This window comes from Prionailurus viverrinus, chromosome D3, assembly GCF_022837055.1.
Source record: "Prionailurus viverrinus isolate Anna chromosome D3, UM_Priviv_1.0, whole genome shotgun sequence".
NCBI classification, from domain to species: Eukaryota; Metazoa; Chordata; class Mammalia; order Carnivora; family Felidae; genus Prionailurus; species Prionailurus viverrinus.
In genome coordinates this window covers 50,491,784-50,511,236 of record NC_062572.1, presented here as the reverse complement: position 1 = coordinate 50,511,236, position 19,453 = coordinate 50,491,784, and the positions used below count along the sequence as shown (strand labels likewise).

General features: G+C 40.3%; 1 protein-coding gene across 1 annotated transcript in view; it reads left to right on the top strand.

The window, feature by feature from the left end:
* Positions 1-16,394, top strand: part of CHST9 (carbohydrate sulfotransferase 9) — a 243,915-nt gene extending 227,521 nt beyond the window's left edge. Inside the window, exon 6 of the mRNA XM_047828193.1 lies at positions 14,003-16,394. Within this exon, the coding sequence (XP_047684149.1) occupies positions 14,003-15,094 (1,092 nt within the window). The 3' untranslated portion in view covers positions 15,095-16,394. The remainder of the gene's footprint in view (positions 1-14,002) is intronic.
* The last annotated feature ends 3,059 nt before the right edge of the window (positions 16,395-19,453 follow it).

Sequence of the window (19,453 nt, the reverse complement as noted above, 5' to 3'; positions counted from 1 at the left end):
CTTGCTTGCTTTATGATATTAGTGTCTCTATAAATAGGTTAGACAGAAAATCCTGTTCATCAGTGTCTGGATGAGATTTGTGGTTGGATATCAACAGCAGCCCTGTTCCCCCCGCCTTGGCATCGCTGTTCCTAGGGCTCAAGTAGCTTTGGACTAGTAGGGAATGGGTGGAGGAAGAAGCATTTCCCCAGGTATATGCCACTTCCCGGGACTTGGACTCTGCCTAAAAACAGCAACAGAAAGCGTTGGACGGCCCCCAACACCACCACCCCCCCTTGGCCAGTGTCACAGTTGCACTTACCCAGGCTGGGCTGCAGATGGCAGGCGCCTCTCTGTGATCCTCCCATGTCCTGTAGGAGCTCAATCTGTACCAGCTCTGGGGGATGAGGTTGTATTGATACTGAAGACTCCCAGCCTCAGGCCAAGGGATCAGGATCAGTGCCGCTCCTACTGGCCTCATGAAGAAAGGGTGACCAAAAGAAAAACTCATGGCCATGACCATTGATGCCTCTTAGTATCCATTTCAGTGACATCTTGAATCAAGTACAGTCATCTTCAGGAGAAACAACTCATTTTGGAAACCCCAAAAGGCTTCAAAATTTAGATTGAAATAATATTCTTAAGATAAAACTGATAAAATTTATCTTAGTGCACAAAGAGATAAGACCTACAAATATGCATTTTGATCAACACTTTGTTTTGACAGAGATCCACTCATTCTGACCCCCTCATATGGTAACTCACTCTACTGCCCTTCGCCTCTCTGTTCTCCTGCTTTGCTATGAGTTTATGTCTTACATTCTTCCTTTGCATTCCTCCTCAGACTGAAATCCCAAAAAGAAATCCGTGTTGGCATGGCCTCAAGATCACCGTGGCATGATCTGGTGCCCATGGCAACTCTCTGTTCCTGGTACAGGGCCCAAGTAACCCATGGTAGCACCAACGTGTGAGGTGCCTGCTCTAGACTGAAAGGGTTGGGCCAGGCTTTGGGGAGGCAGTCTTGAGGAAAGCTGAGTTGTCAAATATGCAGGCAAGTAAGCCAGAGGGGCCTGTGTGTCACTTGAAGGTGCTGACCCAGGCAAATCTGATCTGGGGCTGGCAGATGCTTAACCAAATAAGACAAATGGAATGTGTTCCTGCCAGTGTCACTGTTGCTCGCACAGTGTGGCCGTTCCCAGAACTCAAGTAGCTTTGGACTGGTAGGCAATGGGTGGGGAAGAAACGGGCCCTTGTGTGTACATGGCTTCCTGGGACTGAGTTCTCACCATGCTGACACCCTCTACTCCACCATTACCTTGACTCAGTCATTCTCTTGGACTCTGCTTCTCTTTAAGGCTGATGTTACTTTTTTTTCTCTTTGCCAATAACGAGCCAAACCTCTCCATGTTTTCCAGTCTAGAGCCAGAGGGAAGATGGATAAACAGATTTAGCTAGTCACTGTCCACACCTGAGCAGAGGCTGTTGCTCCACACTTTTTCACTGGTGGCCAGCTAGCCTATGGATAAGCTGTCCTTAAAAAGCAGGTGCTCACTCCTAATTGGTGCCTGTCCCCACCACTTCTTAGAGGAATAGGGCCTGTTGCTGTGGTCATTTCACTCTGAAGTTGGGAAGGCCGGCATTCTGGATGAACTGTCCAATGTCAAGGGAAAATCAAGAAAGACACAGAGACAGGATGCATTAACATTTTGGAGGAACCAACTATGTGGTCAGGAACTGTACTAGGTACTTTAAAACTGCATTTATCTCATTCTCAAAAAGCCTCCTTTCCTCTTGCCATCAGAGTGTCAGAATCAGAGGGCTGAGATTTTAGGATACTTCTTGGGTAAATGGGCCCAAAGAGAACTTTTGTTCAAAGTCGGTTCTAGGTCACGGGGCTGCCTGCCCCGGGCAAGAGAACTCTTACAGCATTCTCTTACAGAACTCTACGTAGCCTAGTTCGGCTCCATAGGACTAGGTTCCATCTGGTCATAAGGTGCTCCTTTTCTCAGCCTTATTTTATGCATATATACACAAACTCATTGTGAACACTTCCAAAGGGCAAGTGACACTTCCAAAGAACAAGGTGTTGGGATCCTGGGCCCCAGCCCATGCCATCACTTCTATTTCAACATGTCCAAGAACAAATATTAGGATTCTCACTTTTAAAATGGGAAAACAGAGAACCAGAATGATAATTGACTTCCTGTCAACAACACTGGCTGTGCCTTTGTGTATTCTCTCGTCTCTTAATATCTCCTTGCATTTTGGCCAGACTTCCAGCGACTGCCAACACCTGTGGCTCTGCCTGAAGGTGTCTACCCTGGCCTCCCATAGAGCAGGCGAGAGTTGCCAGACCTCTTCCCTTTAGGAGCCATCAACCAAGGCTGATGGGTTTGGTGGGATAACTCTGGAGCTTTGCAAGTTCCCCCAGTGGAACAGAAATCCAGTTCCTACTGTGCTAACTTGCTTAAAAATTCACCCTATGCTCTCTGCCTTCTCTTCCCTACCTTACTTCCCTACTGTCCTACAAGTATTTGTTAGAATCAACTCTAAATTAGCAACTTACACTCACATCCTTGACTCAAGGTTTGCTTCTAGGGAAACACAAATAAAGACACTGCCCTAAAAGGTGGGGAACCTGGTGCATCTGGCTCAAAATTCTTTATATACTTTATACTTTATGCTTTCGTGATCTATCCAGCTACCGTGTTCCTGGCTTCACAAAAGCTTTCTTCTCTCTTGCACTTTCCTCGTCATCCCATGGAAGCACCCCACCCCTCTCCTCCACTGATCACCCATGTCTCTGACCCTCCCTGGCCCACCCCACGTCAGTTTCCAATTCTAGTGTCACCTCATGGACTCATTTCCTTTGCTTTCTAACCCATACCTGTAACACCACCACCTGCTCCCATGGAAGGAATGAAAGAAGGAAGGAAGGAAGGAAAGAAAAGAGAGAGAAAAAGAAAAGAAAACACAAAAGCATTCCAACCCAGGGCAGCGGGCTCCTTCTCCCCATCATACTCCCCAAAACTAGAGCAAGAACTATCTAGCAACTGCATTCTCTAGAAGAAGGTATTGGAGTCAAGGTTGCCTCCCCCATGTCTCCTCCAGAACTCTCTCATACATACACATCTTTGTTGTTATTCATCTTCAACTCAAGGGGATGAGAAGCTGGTTGACAATTTTTAATTTTTAGAAAACTAAACATTAACATACTGGAGATATTAAGGAGCCATATTTCAAATCTATTAGATATCTAAAATTCCAGTGAAATATCAAAATCCTTGCAATGAAACATCCAATTATTCTACCTCTTTTATTGCAAATTGACTTTATTTGTGACTCTCATCCACACTTGACATGTGCAGGAACACCTAGAAGAAAAATTGTGAGGACCAAACATTCTGAATGCACATTATCATGTTGCAGCTCCTCATTAAAGTTTTGAGTTTCTTTAAAAGGCAAAATGCTTTGCTATTTCTTCCTGGGATGGACATAAAGAACTGGAATGTGTTCCTGACTTCTCCAGACTCACTCCACAGAGTGACTTGGGGCAAGTTATTACACAAGTATTTTTATTTATCCATAAATTTAAAAACAATAGCCTCATTCTCTCAAGATAACTTAGAAGACAGATAAAATGATAAGTCTATAAAAGCCCAATGGTCTCCTTGTAGAGAAGCCTTATCTACTTACGTACATTGAGGTTATGTCTGTTTTCAGCTTCTGATGGTCTTGCCAAACGAGTGAGCAGCCCTGTTCTTGGGAGAAACTTCCCCCTGATGTAATTGACATTTCACTACATCCTCAGTGCTCATATCTTAATTTTTCTTAGCTTTAACAGGAAAGAGAGAGAGAGAGAGGAATTAAACCCAAAATTGAAAGAACTGGCAAGTGCAATTATAATTTTAGTCCTTGCATGCAAGGTGACTATAGAAATTAGCTTGTTGGCTCAGCTTAAATAGCCTCACTACTGAAACTATTGTTTTGTGTTCAAGCAGCTTAAATGATTTGAAGGTTGCAGCTTAGAGAGAGCTAGAATTCGCTAGTTTCTCTCTTTACCCTCTAGCTCCAAGTGTTCATTATTTCTTCCTGTAACTGTAGTTGTGATTTCTTTTCCTCTGTTTTCTTTCACTGGCTTTGCCACCACTTCCATTGATCTTTTTTTCCTTCCCATTTCTGTCTCTCAGTTGTCCTCTGCCCTCTTTCTTCCACTCAGCTTTATCCCCATTGAACATTTATCATAGACTCTTAACTTTGTTGTGTTTTAAGTGAGAGCGAAGAGGAGAAAAGGATGTCAAAAGCAGAGGAAAACCAGTGATATTCACCTAGAAAATACTTGTCACATAGAGATGCTCATAAACATTTAAGGAATAAATCAATAAAATATCTATCATTTATAGAGAACATACTTTGTGTTAAGCACTCTACACATATTTCCTGTAATTCTACACTGCAAGAGAATGCTGTTTTTCTCTCCATTTTAGAGACAAGGAAACTGAAGCTTAGAGGAACTAAAATAGGTTAGGCAAGTTTGCTGTGATAGAAAATGAGAGAAAAGGGGCACGAAACCAGGTCCTCGTGATTCAGAAATTCTGGTTCTCAACTGCCATGCTCTCTTGTGACAGACATATGCTTGGTGCTTTACTTACATCAATTCATTTAATGGGAATTAAACAAGGAGTAAATTACTTGATATATGTGCAGCTGAAAAAAGCCACAAATGAGTAAGACTGAGGTCGGAAGCATAGCATTAGCAATAGCTTTGTCAAGTTGGGCCTGTTACGTAATCTCCCTGAGCTTCGAGTCCTTCATCTGTAGAATAAACATATCCATGTCTTGTCTTTGGGTTGATGCAGCAGTTAAACGAGCTTGCTCCATTCCCCCTGGCTTTTATACTGGGCAAAAAAAAAAAATGAAGAAGAATATTCCGGAGAGAGAAAATAAGTCACAGAGACAGGAAACAAATGATTTTGCACAGTCCACACTTTCTCCAAGAAACCCTCCCTGCCCTCCAAACTGGATTGAATGCCCCCTTTTTAATGCTCTCTTGGCATCACCTTCTTCCTGTCTTGCCACCTGCCATAAGTGTGGTAATTCTTGACTGTCTTTTCTGTATCTCCCTCCCCTCCCCTCCCCTGCCCCTGCCCCTGAGGCCGCCCCATACTAGCAGGGACCAGCTGAGACTTCGCTGGCTATTCCTCCAAAATACAGCCCAGAGCCTGGCGCACAGTTAGTGCTCAGGAGACATTTGATCAGTGAATAACTGAAGCTGAAGAGTAGGAGATGAGGATAAGAAGGAGACAGGGCGAATGGTGCTGGATACTAGGATTGCATGATCACACCGTTGCCAACTGTCCCGGTGTCCTGGTAGAAAAGCAGTCAGTCTTCACCCCTCATATAACTGAGCCATCAGTTTCCGAAGCCCTTGGCCTACGACTTGAGAGAAACAGTTCTGGGACAGAGGGGCTGGGCAGAGACACGCTGGTTTGCATCCTCAAAAAGCACCAGCTTTCAGGCATCCCACCCACTGCTCTCCTCGCCCTTATTAACCACTAGAAATAACTAGATCTTCACGACGGTATGAAGACATCTAACTGCATTCATATCTAGGTTGAAAATAAATCACAAAAGATGCGTTCTTAAAAGTAATACTGTGCAATTAAACAGAAAACCATCAAAACCAATGACAGGAAGGGACACATCTAATTACCAATATTATCATCATCAACTTTATCTGTTAATTGCCCATCAAGGTCCCCCCACAATGGACACAGGCACCGTGGATACTTTTTGAGCCCAGAAAAAAAAAACTGGGTTCATGAGTTGTCCTTCTTCCCAAGCTGTGTGCCTTAAACAACTTGCTTAATGTTTTTGAGGCTCCGTGCCTTCATCTGGGAAATGGAAGTGGAAGATTATCCTAGCAGTAGATGATGGTGTGTTACGGGTCTGACACGTAGCAGGCACTCAAAACTGGCAGATGTGTGATCACCATGACTGCTCTAATGCCTTCTAAGGCCCATAAACTCGGGTAGCACCTCTACCAGCTAACAACTTCCAAATCTGTATACTCCGCGTCGGAGTCCTGCTACTGAGACCCCTATCTCTCAAGGGCACCTCGAACTCAAAGGGTCTGAAATTGAAGGTAGTGAATACTTAAACCACCCCATAGCCTTCCATGATATCTGCTACTCCTATTTCCCCGGTCTGGGAAATGGGGGGCAGCATTCCTTATGCTTTTTTTGCCCCCACTCGTCCACTCTTCCAGTCTGATTAATTTCCTGAATTTGCCCAAGATAATTCCCTTTTCCTGCATTCTTACCTCATTGTCTTGGCTCCTCTCCTAAGGGACAGTCACAGTTGTTTTCTCGATGACCCCCTTCCCCCCAGCTCCACCTGCCCACTGCTGCTAGAATGTTCGTTCCAAACCCCTGCCTTGTCGAAAATCCCTGCCATCTACATGGTAAAGTCTAGACTCTTTATATGTCATGTACATGTCATCTAGACTCTTTATATGGGCACAAGGATTCACCCCACCTGCCTCTCCTTCTAATCCGCATCTGTCCCCCAAGTGTCTTCTCCGTGTCTTTCCTATCCGTGACTTGTTGACCTGCCAACTCCCCAGTATCCTCCTAGATTCATCTCAGACATCACTTCTCTTTGAAATTTGCCCCAAAATATTTCCTCAGAAAACCTAAGTATTCTTGTCTCTGTTCCCTGATACCTTATGTATCCTTTCACTATGGCAATTATCACATTTTTTCATAAACTGCTTATTTTTGTAATGTTTATTTATTTGGGGGGTTCAGAGACACAGGGATAGAGAGAGAATCCCAAGTAGGCTTTGTACTGTCAGCTCAGAGGCCAACGTGGGGCTCGATCTCACAAACCACGAGATCATCACCTGAGCCAAAATCAAGAGTCAGACCCTTAACTGACTAAGCCCTACCCAGGAGTCCCCATAATGTGCTTATTTTTATCAATACATTTAAACTTCAACTTCCTCAAGAGGCCATACAATTTATCTATTTTGCCTTTGTTTATACAATGCCAAACACAGCATAGAGCGGTAGCTCAATACATGCATTATAACCGAATGATCAATGTCCTTGAGTTACATGATAGCACAATAACAGATGAAGTCGTACAGAAGTACACTTGTCAACTGCATAAAGCCAGTGTGTGTCAATTGCCCGAGTACAGGGAACTACAGGAATGATAATTGTTCTTCAATTAAATTCAAAACATATGTTTATTCGAGAGACCATTCTAGATAGTCGTGGAAGTTCCATAGACTTACAGCACTGCACACTGACCTTTAATAAGTTTAAAATGTATGGGAGAGATAGTCACCTAAACAACCAACTCTAACAACTAACCAGGGTAAAATGAAAGGTGCTAAGCAAAAGGCTTACCACCAAACCAGGTCAGACTTGTCGTTACACCCTGCTGTCGCACTTCTGCTCCCCAGGCCTCCATTAGCATGCTGCTGAGCCTTTGCCGCTATGGTAACCGATTCATTATGTAATTCATTATGTAATTATGTGCTTAATGTATTTTTCCCTATAAGAATATTAGCTCCATGTGGGCAAGGATCACATTCATCTTATCCACCCCTCCATCCCTGGCATCTACCCCGCTACCTAATATGTAGTAGACCCTCAATGACTTCAGGGGGAGAGAGGAAGGGCAATTAATGTCAATGTTGAGGAGCAGAGAAGACTTCACAGAGGATGTATATGGAAACAGAGGCCTTAAAAACTAACAACAGGGCCCTCAAATTTACTGCATGGTTCATGAAAAGTCCATATTTTTTCCCATTAGGTTTCTTTGAATACTCATTCTTCTCATCTTTAGTGATAATATCTTTTAACTAACTTGGCAAGCATGTCCATTCTTCAAAGGCATTTATGGAAAACTATAGCTCTCTGCCATAGTTTACAATTTAGCTATGCCTAAAAGAGTTTCCCCAGTGAGAAAATAAAATAATGATGTGAGCTGGAATAAATCACTTTTTTCACAGGTGGCACAGACTAAGTGCTAATGCTGCTGTGAAGAGAGCAGAATCCCTCACTGGAGTCCTGGGCGGTTTTTAAGGAGACAGCAGGATTTTTCTATCAACAGGATTTCTATACAATCTAAGAGATTTGGAAAGTTCTAGCAAGGGGAAGAACATGAGTGAAGGGTGTTGAGAGCCCGATGGAAGCAAGTAGAAGACAGCATGTGTCGAGATGGGAGCAGAGCACAAAGTGACAAGCCCAGTGGTGACACAGTACCGATGCCAGCTAAGGAATCCGGTCTTTGGTTTATATATAGTTGAGCCAGTTCCAGATTTTAAAGGGATGAAAAGTTAAAATGTTTTAGGAAGACTATTTTGGCAATAATCTTCAGAGAAACCAATTAGTAGGATACTAAAGAATATCCAGTTAAGAGGTAATAAATAAAAAAGATTTTTAAAGACATTATGAGATGTAAATTAACCAATTTACTTTCTGATTGTTAAGGCATCTCTCAGATTTTGTGAGTGGGTGGCCAGAATGTAATAGAACCATTTCAGAAATAGAAAAAAGCGCAGGAGGAGCCACTTTGAGAAGGAACAGGAGACGTTTGGCTTTATAGACATTCACTTTGAGGACAAGCAGAATGAGGTGTCCTGAAGGAAAATGAAGATGTAAAAGTCTACTCTTTTTATATTGTTATTATCATCGGCATTATGATGATGGTGGTAGAATTTCATTAGTATAACCTGCAAATTTAAAATACCATCAGTCTCATAGCCAAATTATGGAAGTGGTCCAAGTACCCATCGACTGATGAATGAATAAAGAAAATGTGTGGGGGGGGGGGGGGTGGTGGAATATTACTGAGCCATCAAAAAGAATGAAATCTTGCCATTTGCAAAGACATGGATGGACCTAGAGAGTATTAAACTAAGTGAAATAAAAAGTCAGAGAAAGACAAATACCACATGATTTCATTCATATGTGGGATTTAAGAAACAAAAAAAATGAACAAAGGAAAAAAAAGACAAACCAAAAAATGGATGCTTAGCTACAGAAAACACTCTGATGTTTACCAGAGGGGAGGGGGGTGGGGAGATGAGTGAAACAAGTGATGGGGATTAAGAGTATACTTACCATGTTGAACACTGAGTAACGTATAGAACTGTTGAATCACTATATTATACACCTGAAATTAAGATAATACAGTATGTCAATTATATTGGAATTAAAATTGAAAACTTAATTAAAAATAATAATTTAATACAATATAATACTGTTCATCTTGATTTTAGTAATCCGAACCCTTCCGTCATGGGAAGTCTTTTCTGTGATTGAAGAAAATGGAATGGGGATGGGGTGGGGAGGGAGGGAGGCCACCACACCCTATAATGGTTTTCATAAGGTGAGAGTGATGGTGGGCTAAGACATGCTAGAGGAAGGTCTAGTGACCATCCAACAAGAAGCCTGCTGGGGTGTCACTACTTAGAATGAACCCTTAGCCCATCTCTTGATTTAATCATAGCTGAGGAAGCTGACTAGTACTAAATACACTATCAGGAGATTGAAGTCTCATTTATGAGCAATGAAACTTTCCCTCATGTAGTTATCTCCCTAGCTGAACTAGTCATTAGAAAGTAGCTTGAAGAACATGGACTTCCAGCAAAGGGAAGTGGATAAACGTGTAAGGTATCTCATCAGGTGTATTGTGAGGGCTCATGTGACATCCCTACCCATAGCAGAGTATTTGTCTCTACTTACTAAAATATTCACACCCACCAGATTTGATGTCCTTCTCCCCTAGATGGTATGAGATGAGCTTGTATTTTTTTACTTTCGTTTGCAATACTCTCTTGAGTGGTCCCCCAAATGCCATTACTGCCTGCAGAGTGCCTGGGGAGCTTGTTTAAGGTAGAGTCAAGAGCCCCACTCCCAGAGATTCTGCTCCCGAGTGTCCACAGTGAGGCCTGGGAGGCCTGGGAAACAGATTGCTGGCAAGCCTCCAGAGGTTCCCAGGCAGCCTTGAGTGACTTTGAACCAATCTGATTTGGCAGGCAGGTAAGGCTCCGAGCCCTCCTTGCCTACTTTAGCATGAGCAGCTCTACGTGTACCTATATTATTTGTGTTCTCTTCTGCCAAAGATTTGTTTGAATACAGATTTTCAGCACCTTGACAAGAATTGGTAAATTATTTATCTAAGTTAACCTTGACCTTTTGATTAACACTTTTTCTTTGACAAGGTTATAAAACAATTATTTGAAAGCCCATCATTTAGTTAAAAGCACATTTACTGCAAGAAATAGAGCAGAAGAAACTTCTATTTCCATGAAAAGCTTTTTCCTCAGTCATTGCTCTCCAATATAAATGAAAATATAAAATTTCTGAATACCATATTGTCTGAGGCACTAGCTGATGTTTAATTTCATGAAAAAGATGCTGAATTTCTCCTTCCACTTGGTATTTGAAGAAAATCTAAAATATTCCAAGTAAAAATGATTGTATTTTAAAGTGACTATTTTTGCATGTAAAACTCTGATTTTGTGTGCATGAGAAGGATGTCCTGGTTATGTGCAAGGAGTCATCTTACAAACACTGTTTTTCCTATGTGCAATGACAAACAAGCTGACACTAGTCCCTTCTATTTAAAAAAGAAGAAATTATAATCTTGATACAGTCAAGGTATAACCACTATGAATGTTTAGGAGGAGCTTAAAAAAAAACCATAAGGTGACACGGGAAAGAACACCATTGTAGACAGTTTTGTGAATTTATTTTTTTTTATTTCATTAAATATGGCATGAAGGCTGGTGAAATGTAGTACAATTGTGTAAGTAAATCCTGTTAATAGATACACAGATTCATTTTGTGCTGTATCTTGAAATAAACAATCCACCTGTGGTCTTTAAAAATTGCACTTAATCAACAATTATTGGTTGACTGTTTTCTATGTGCCAGGCAACATGTTACGTACCAGAGATCCAAAAGAGAACAAAAAAAATAAGACCTCTGTGGTCATGTTCTAGTGCAAGAGGTGGGAGTGGGGCGGGGGGTGGGGGGAGACAACACAGAAGTAAGTAAATAAAATCATTTCACATTGCAATAAATGCAATGAGGAAAGTAAGCAGAGTTCTTATTTGGGAACCTTACATGGGAGAGAATCTCAGAAGAGAACATAATTTAGACAAGGTGGACAGGAAAACCTCCCTGCAGAAGTGACTTTCTAAGAGCAAATAGAAGAACCAGGCATTCTGGCTACTAAGAGCTTGAATAACATGGTGAGAAGTGGTCAAAGAACTGAAAAAATGGAAGTTGCAATGAGCTGGAAGGTTAAAGGATGGTGGTCAGAGAGATGATGGAGGTGGCACAGGCACTGGTGATGACACGGTCTATGAGAAATGAATAACACCTCTATTAAAGGCGAGGTGGTCAAGGAACTGAGAGTTTATTGGGTGTCAGAGTCACCACACACAATGACAAGAAGGGTTATGAGAAGCAAAGTCTGAGCCAGAAGCTAAAGTCTTCAGTGCATGAAGCAGAAAGGACAAGGGTGCAGGCAGACGACAGCATGAGGAGGGAGAAGGGAGGCTCAGTAGGACACGTGTGCTTGACAGAAGCAGAAGCTTTTGCCAAGGGACATGTCCTGGAAGCAGCAGTGAATTGCAGGGAAATAGTGCCCTGACTTCTGGCTGGAGGGACAAGTGGTTCAAGGAAATAAAGTTTTGTCTACTTGAGAAAGTGCAAGGGCAGCAGAATCTTGGGGGCCAGCCAGGTTCCATGTAGAGAAAGTCCTGGGAAACAAACATTCCAGAAGTCTCCAGAGTTTAAAGGGGAATTTGATGACCACAAACAGAAGGTCCAGAGGGCACAGTGGAAAGCTGGTTTTGTTTTTGTTCTTGTCAATGGGGCAGGGAGGGAACTAATTAAGGTACATCTAGAGACACACAAATTATAGTCTGGATAATAATGGACAACTGGGGAACCTTGAAATTCACTAGGTCAATGGGATAAAACATTATTACTACACTATAAAATATTAATAGCAATTATTATTTACAGTTGTAATAGTAGAAGAAGTAGCTGCAAAAATATATTGGCAATTTTATTTCAGGCCTGTACTAAGTACTTCCCATGCAGTCAACCAATAACCCCATGATCTTCCAAAGCCCAAGTCAAATTTCAGATCATCTGTGAAAATTTAATGGACTACAGGTAATTGATCAGAGTAAAGATGGATTCAGGGCTTTGAAGTCATCCTGGCAGTCTCCAGTATGACAGAAGACAAATGGTTTTAGACTTGAAACACCAAACAATTGGCTCAATGCTATGGAAGATTTGGGCAGCTGTTTTATGGGGCTACCCAAGTTGGTGTATGGTGATCAGGGGTTACTCACACAATCTTCTTGCACTAGAAAGAAGCAATTCCCACCCCCACCCCACTTAAAGCCTAGCTAGTAGAAGGACCATGATGCTTTGAGGTGGCTTCCATCCACAGTGCAAACTATTTCTCTGCTCTTTTGCTCAGTTTGCTAGAATATTACTAATCAACTTGGAAGATTTCGTTCCATTTATTCATTTGTTCACTCAATAAATATGTGAAAGCAATTACTATAGGCTCCAGGCCATTCTAGACACTGGGGATACAGTGGATGGATGGATGGATGGATGGATGTCAGATAGATAGATAGATAGATAGATATCCTCCTCTAGGGAACTTCTCCCACCACTTCTTCCAACACTAGGCTGGTGGCCCCATTTATTATTCCCACAGCACACCATTTGTTGATTGGTTTTTCCAATAACATGCTGGCAATTCTGTATGTATATTTCCAGGCCAGTCTTCTCCTCAACCATCCTTTTCAAGTGTAAGTGAGAGCATGTTACTTCCCTGCTGAAAGCCCTTCAAAGTCCCCCTAGTTTACCCACAGTAAAAGCCAAAGTCCTTACAATTTTATCTCTAGGAGAGGATTCCATCTTGTAAGTCCTGTCTTCCATGTATTCCCTTCTGCAGTCATTGCAAGAGCTGTAGGAAGACGTAGTCAGATGAACAGTAGATGGTTGGTAGGCTGATTCATCCCACTGACATGAGAACTAAATTCTTGTTCTACTTTTCATACAATTTTATGTAGCAGGACATCAATTAGACTTTTGAAAAAGACAAAGTTTTCATACACGAATGAAATTGTATGGTTATAATTACTAAATTATTATGATAAATGAACATTCTGAAATAAAACATTTTCCAAGGGAAAAAAATATCTCCTTTTGCAAGTGCTTGAAAAACCGAAATGGTCATGAGGATTTTATAATTTGCCTTGCTGCAATTTTAAGTTGTAATTTGTGACTTTAAACTCTTCCGTGCATCACAGAATACCCCAAAAGCAGCTACATTCTGTATCTACATTCAGATGCACTAATTAATTAATGCTTGAAGGTAACACATTCCTGAATAGCTCAAGAATCATTGACCTACAGGATGATGAAGTACATTCTAATGTGTTACAGACAAAGCTAAAATGAAAATTCAGGACACCCTCCTTTCCATCTTGTGGCCAGTGTGTGTGTGTGTGTGTGTGTGTGTGTGTGCCTTGTAAGGTTGTATAATTGATAACCATAGTTAACAAAGATAGTACAGAAAACAATAACCAACTTACTATGATCATACTCAAATCAATACTAGTAGGTTTAGCCAAATAATACTCAAGATAATTTAGCTTGAGAAAATCTATTAATATAATGCAGCACATTAACACTAAATAAATGATAACATGTAAGTAACCAAATATGTATAATATAAAATGTGAAACTTTGGCTCAAAATGATGCTTGGATACCATTTTTCATTGTTATATTTTCTCTGAAGAAACTTACTACAAAATGTGTATTCAGCATGGTTTGCTAAATTGTTCTGGCAGCTTATATGAAATGTGCTCTCCTCAATAGTATTGTAAAACAAATATGTTCAGATCCTTGTATACTCACGTTTGTGAATGCGCTTTCAACATTTCTCCTTCTCTATTTTAACAGAACCTCAAGTTCCACATCACTGAGGATCCCAAGGGAAAAAAGGAAAATCTTCTGCTCAACTCTGAGAGGCCAATGAGGGTCTTAACAAAGACCAGCCACTCACAAGGAGAGGATCGAGTTTTGGGGAAGACCACAGGACCACCAACAATTAAGCTGATTGCAAAACATCAAGGAACTAGGACTGTTTTCAAGAAGTTCAGTGAAATGAAGTGGCCATTGGACATACACCCTTTAAATAAAAGTTTAATCAAAGACAACAAATGGAAGGAAACGGATGTGGCCCAAGAGAAACGCAGGTCTTTCCTTCAGGAGTCTTGCAAAAAATATGGCGGGGTGAGTCGTCCTCAATCACATCTTTTTCATATGGTATCCAGGATCTATGTGGAAGATAAACACAAAATCTTATATTGTGAAGTACCCAAGGCTGGCTGCTCCAACTGGAAGAGAATTCTGATGGTGCTAAGTGGGTTGGCTTCCTCTGCGTACAACATCTCCCATGATGCTGTTCACTACGGGAAGCATTTGAAAAAACTAGATAGCTTTGACTTAAAAGGGATATATACTCGTTTGAATACCTACACCAAAGCTGTTTTTGTTCGTGATCCCATGGAAAGATTAGTGTCAGCATTTAGGGACAAATTTGAACACCCCAATAGCTATTACCATCCAGTATTTGGGAAGGCAATTATAAAGAAATATCGGCCAAATGCCTGTGAAGAAGCATTAAATAATGGATCTGGGGTCAAATTCAAAGAGTTCGTCCACTATTTGCTGGATTCCCACCGTCCAGTAGGAATGGACATTCACTGGGAAAAGGTCAGCAAACTCTGCTATCCGTGTTTAATCAACTATGATTTTGTAGGGAAATTCGAAACTTTGGAAGAAGATGCCAATTACTTTTTGCAGCTGATTGGTGCTCCAAAAGAGCTGAAATTTCCAAACTTTAAGGATAGGCACTCTTCTGATGAAAGAACCAATGCTCAGGTCGTGAGACAATATTTAAAGGATCTGACTCGAACTGAGAGACAATTAATCTATGACTTTTATGACTTGGACTATTTGATGTTTAATTATACAACTCCATTTTTGTAGTTTGCATTAATCTTCTGAAACCCTGTAGTTACTTCATGATGATGGCCTCAAATCAGCTAACTGTAATTTTCCTGCAGTTCTCTGTATGAGAGAGAATTTAACCAAGTGTAGTTGTCTTGATTTAATGAAGATTTTTACCAAATAGTATGACACCAATTGGCACAAAGTTATAGGAAAATTACCTTACAGAGACATGTAAACAAGTTGAGTTGCTCTAGAATGTTTGGAAAATAGCTGCTTTTGCATTATGGATTATATTATAGAAGCAATAACCTAGCCAGCTGCTACATTAGCTTCAACAGCCTCTTGCAGTGATAGAAAAAGGGATCTAAAATAGCATGAGTATATGTCTACATCCTGGAATTTGTTGTCTAAAGTGCATGGATATATTTTTGGCAGTCTGTGACATATTACTCGAACCTTGGAGAGTTTTCTTACACCCTGGAAATCTTTCTATCAACTGCAATGATAAATCCATTTTGAAATAATATTTTGGACCTAGGCATTTAAGTTTAGATTGGAAGGCATTATGTGATTTACAATATGAGAATATAGCAGAAAAACCAGATGAGGCTATGGCTTTTTATATTCAACAGCCAATAAAAAATGCACAACATGCTAAGATCAAAGCAACAAAAACAACCTTCCTCTTCCAGAAAAAGTTAGGGGAATTGATTCTGTTTTCTTCTGAGCCCTCTGTGCAGAGACAAAATGAACATAACCACTAAAGGTCCTCGCTTCTGAAGCAGGCAGTTGAGAAGTTTAAGTCTCATCAGATATAAATGTGCTCCTAATTTCTGGTTTAATTGGGCAGGGGGGAAATTGTTTCGGGATGGAATAATCATCAAAAACAAAAGTTGCCACTCTGAATATGGGCCTCAAACAATAACAAAGTTTTATAAGAGTATTATTTGAATCAAAGCATCGTGTGCATAGCTTTATATGTGGAATGTACTCTAAGAATAACTTTTGTTTCCAGTCTAATTACTTAGCTTAGGAATGACTTTTTAAAAACGCCTATACCACTTCAAAGATAGGTTATATTCTAAAGAATAAACAAAACAAGAGCCCCTAGAAACATTTTTAATAGGCTTATGCATAAATAAATTCAGGAGTTTTCTTTTTAAGTTCAAATATTCTATCCTAACACAGTCAAATACCATTGCATTCAAATATTAAATCCAAGTTTTGGGAAAACAGGACCACGTGTCACTCCTATCGAAGTTGTAATGCATTTTGGAAATTTTTTCCAGCGGACCCTAAATTTGAAGACACGTTTGGATGGGAACTTATTTTAATTGGTTGACTATTTGAGTTAAGAAGACCACATGTCATTGAAACTCTGTTTAAATGCAGTTCTCGAACATGTTCTTCTTCCCAAACTCTCATTTTTTTTCTCGTCAATAAATATTCAGTAACGTCTCGCAAAGAAAAGTAGGTATTAATATTTAAATATTAATAGACCAAGATAGTTACCGTGGTCCTTATTTCATTTGGATTTTCCATTTCATGGCTGAGTATTCATGAATTGCTTCACTCGACACACGCCTGCCTTGTCCCATCGGTGTCTCCCAAGGAGTAGGTACCTGCAACGGCCTGCCAGATCCTAAGTATTAAGCCTTCTAACCCAACCTTTTACTACTTTCCACTCCATTTACTCTTGCCTCTAGACCATACACTTAAGCTGTGCTCTCTGTTTTTAAGGAGTTTTACTCTAGAGTAATCCCAATTGTATAATTTAAATTTTGCTGTACCATGTAGAGTGGATTCCTTGTAACTTGGAGACAATGAAATTATCTTTTTATGGAGAAAGAGACAGAATGGAAACTATGCCAAGAAGCCTGAAATTTTATTCCTAAACCACACACACACAAAAACTAATTTTAGATGGAATCTGCTATAAAGTATAGGAGCAGTTTTCTCAACGTTATTCCTAAAATCTTATCAGGAACAAACAAAAAACCCTTCTTTTCATAACTTTGGAAGAAAAAAATGGAAAAAAGTGCCTTAACTCTCTCTTTTTAACATTTCTAACGCACTTGAGAGAATGGAATATATATGTATATATATACATATATATGCACATATTTGCGCACATAAACATGTGTTTGATGTGTATGCATATATATGTATATGTACAAACAGACACATAACTCTTTGGCACTGGTGGGAGAGAAGAGAGCTGAGAAAATGATGCACGATACTCTCTATCAAAGCTATTCTATGCCTTTCGCCATATATCCTCCTTCTCAGACCCTTTCCACTGAGCCTGTGTAACCAGAGGTTGGTCTTTCAGTCATTCTTTTCCTAAAAGACTGATACCAGCAGGAATCCTGTGTGACGTGAGTCCCAGAAGCCATGTGTTCCATAAGGTTTTATGAAGGAAGAACATATTTTTCAGGTGCCTACTCTTCCTTTTAAATCACTTCTGTTCATGGTAGGGCTGAAGAAGCCAGTCATCATTTTGGATTCCTTGTGATTTTGAATAATTTTCTATCTATCTTTTCTGAATTATTCTGCTTTGCAGACCAACTCACATTCACCTTTGTCGTTTCTGCCTGTGCACAAGCCCCAGGTGTGAGCATCACTGCTTCTTTGGACGCTCACAGTTTCATGGATTTAGATTCCTAAAGGCAAGTGACCAAATCCAGACTCATCTTCCAGATGTCCAGTGTTCATATTTTAACACTAGCATGCGTCGGGTATAATTATGAGTCCTCTAATTAAACCCTAAGGATCTTACTTGTTTTATATGCAGTGGTAACAACCTGGGCAGGTCCCTTCATTCTGTTATTCCCGTCTGGAATTACTATTAGAGTAAAAGTTGGCAATTAAATCCAAAACCACAGTTAGTTAACATGGTAAACTATCTATGGATATGTGTTGATGTGATTATGCCCAGGAACTGCCATAAATTTCAATGGAAATCTATATACAGGACACCCAACTTTCCTATTTTCTCACATGTGTTGGGAAATACCCAATGGAAATGTGTGGCTACTTGCTAAATTCTCTAACTTTGCAGTCTATAAAATATTATCTAGCAATTCAAAAGCCACTTGGATACCATTTGTAATCAGGAAGAGGAAAAAAACTTATCCGCTTTACTTATGAATAATTATTCTTCAAAAAAGTATTATCTCCTAAAATATACAGGGTTTCGCTGAAAAGACTATATGAGCAGATGCAGGAAATTTTCAATATGAGTTCTCTTTGGAAAGATCACCTGTGGAATTAATAGAACTTGGAATTCGTAGGCTGAGACTACCATAAACATCTCTGTACTATCAGTCATCACTTGGACTCTTGGGGCCTCCTTAGCCTCTAGGCTTTCATGGAATATAGCAAAGCAGAAACTCTGCCCATGGCTAACATCCCCAGCGTGCTCTGAAATTTGAAGGATAGTTGCCCATAAGCCCATAGCTCAATACCTGAGGACCTCAGACCAAGGCTAACTCAATCATAAGCATTATAATAATATTCATGATCATAGTCATAATCAAACATTTATTCCTTTACTATTTAAGTGCTTTACATGCATTTATTTAATCTCCATAGTCAATCTAAGATGCTATGTAAGCCCACCCCATACAAACACACACTAAATATATATAGAGAGAGAGAGAGAGAAGAGTGGTTGAGTAATTTGCCTGAAAAGTCACAGCTGGAAATTAGGTCAGGAGCCAGGATGGATCCAAACAGCAAATACCACTACCAAACTCTCTTCTTAGTTTAAGGACAACTAAAGGCAAGAAATATATTGTCTTCTTGAAACTTTTTTGATACAAATATAGATATATATACGTGTATGTGTTTAGCTGGTTATCCCATTTCAGATCAGCTTATCCCTTTCTTCCTGCTGAGTTGACAGATTCAAAGACTTTGTAAGAAGTTAAGCTTTCTTCCTAACCCCTTTTTTAAAATTCCCAGTTGATCGTGGAGCACAATGTAAGAGCAAAAAAGTCCCTGGACCAAGTTTAGCATAACAAAAACAAAATATCATTTTGACAAGAAAGTCCAGACCGCTACAGGAGTGGGCAAGGTCACGGAGAATATGGTCCAAACTGGGAAAGAGTCTGGCCAACTTACCCCAAATCGGCACTTGAAGATGGCAGTGGCTCACCAGGTCAGCCCAAGAGAAAGCTCCTTAAATACTGCTAGAAAGTAAGCGATTGTATATGGTCTCTTTTTTACTGAGCACCTGTCCCCAGGGCTAGTTTAGTTGTCAGATAACCCTAAACACACTCAGGAAGATTATAGAAAAGAACAGAGGAGCAGGTTGACTCAAACTAACTGAAAACACCATGAAAAATTCAAGATAAACAAGTGCTCAGATACCAGAGGGAAGACTTTTCCTAG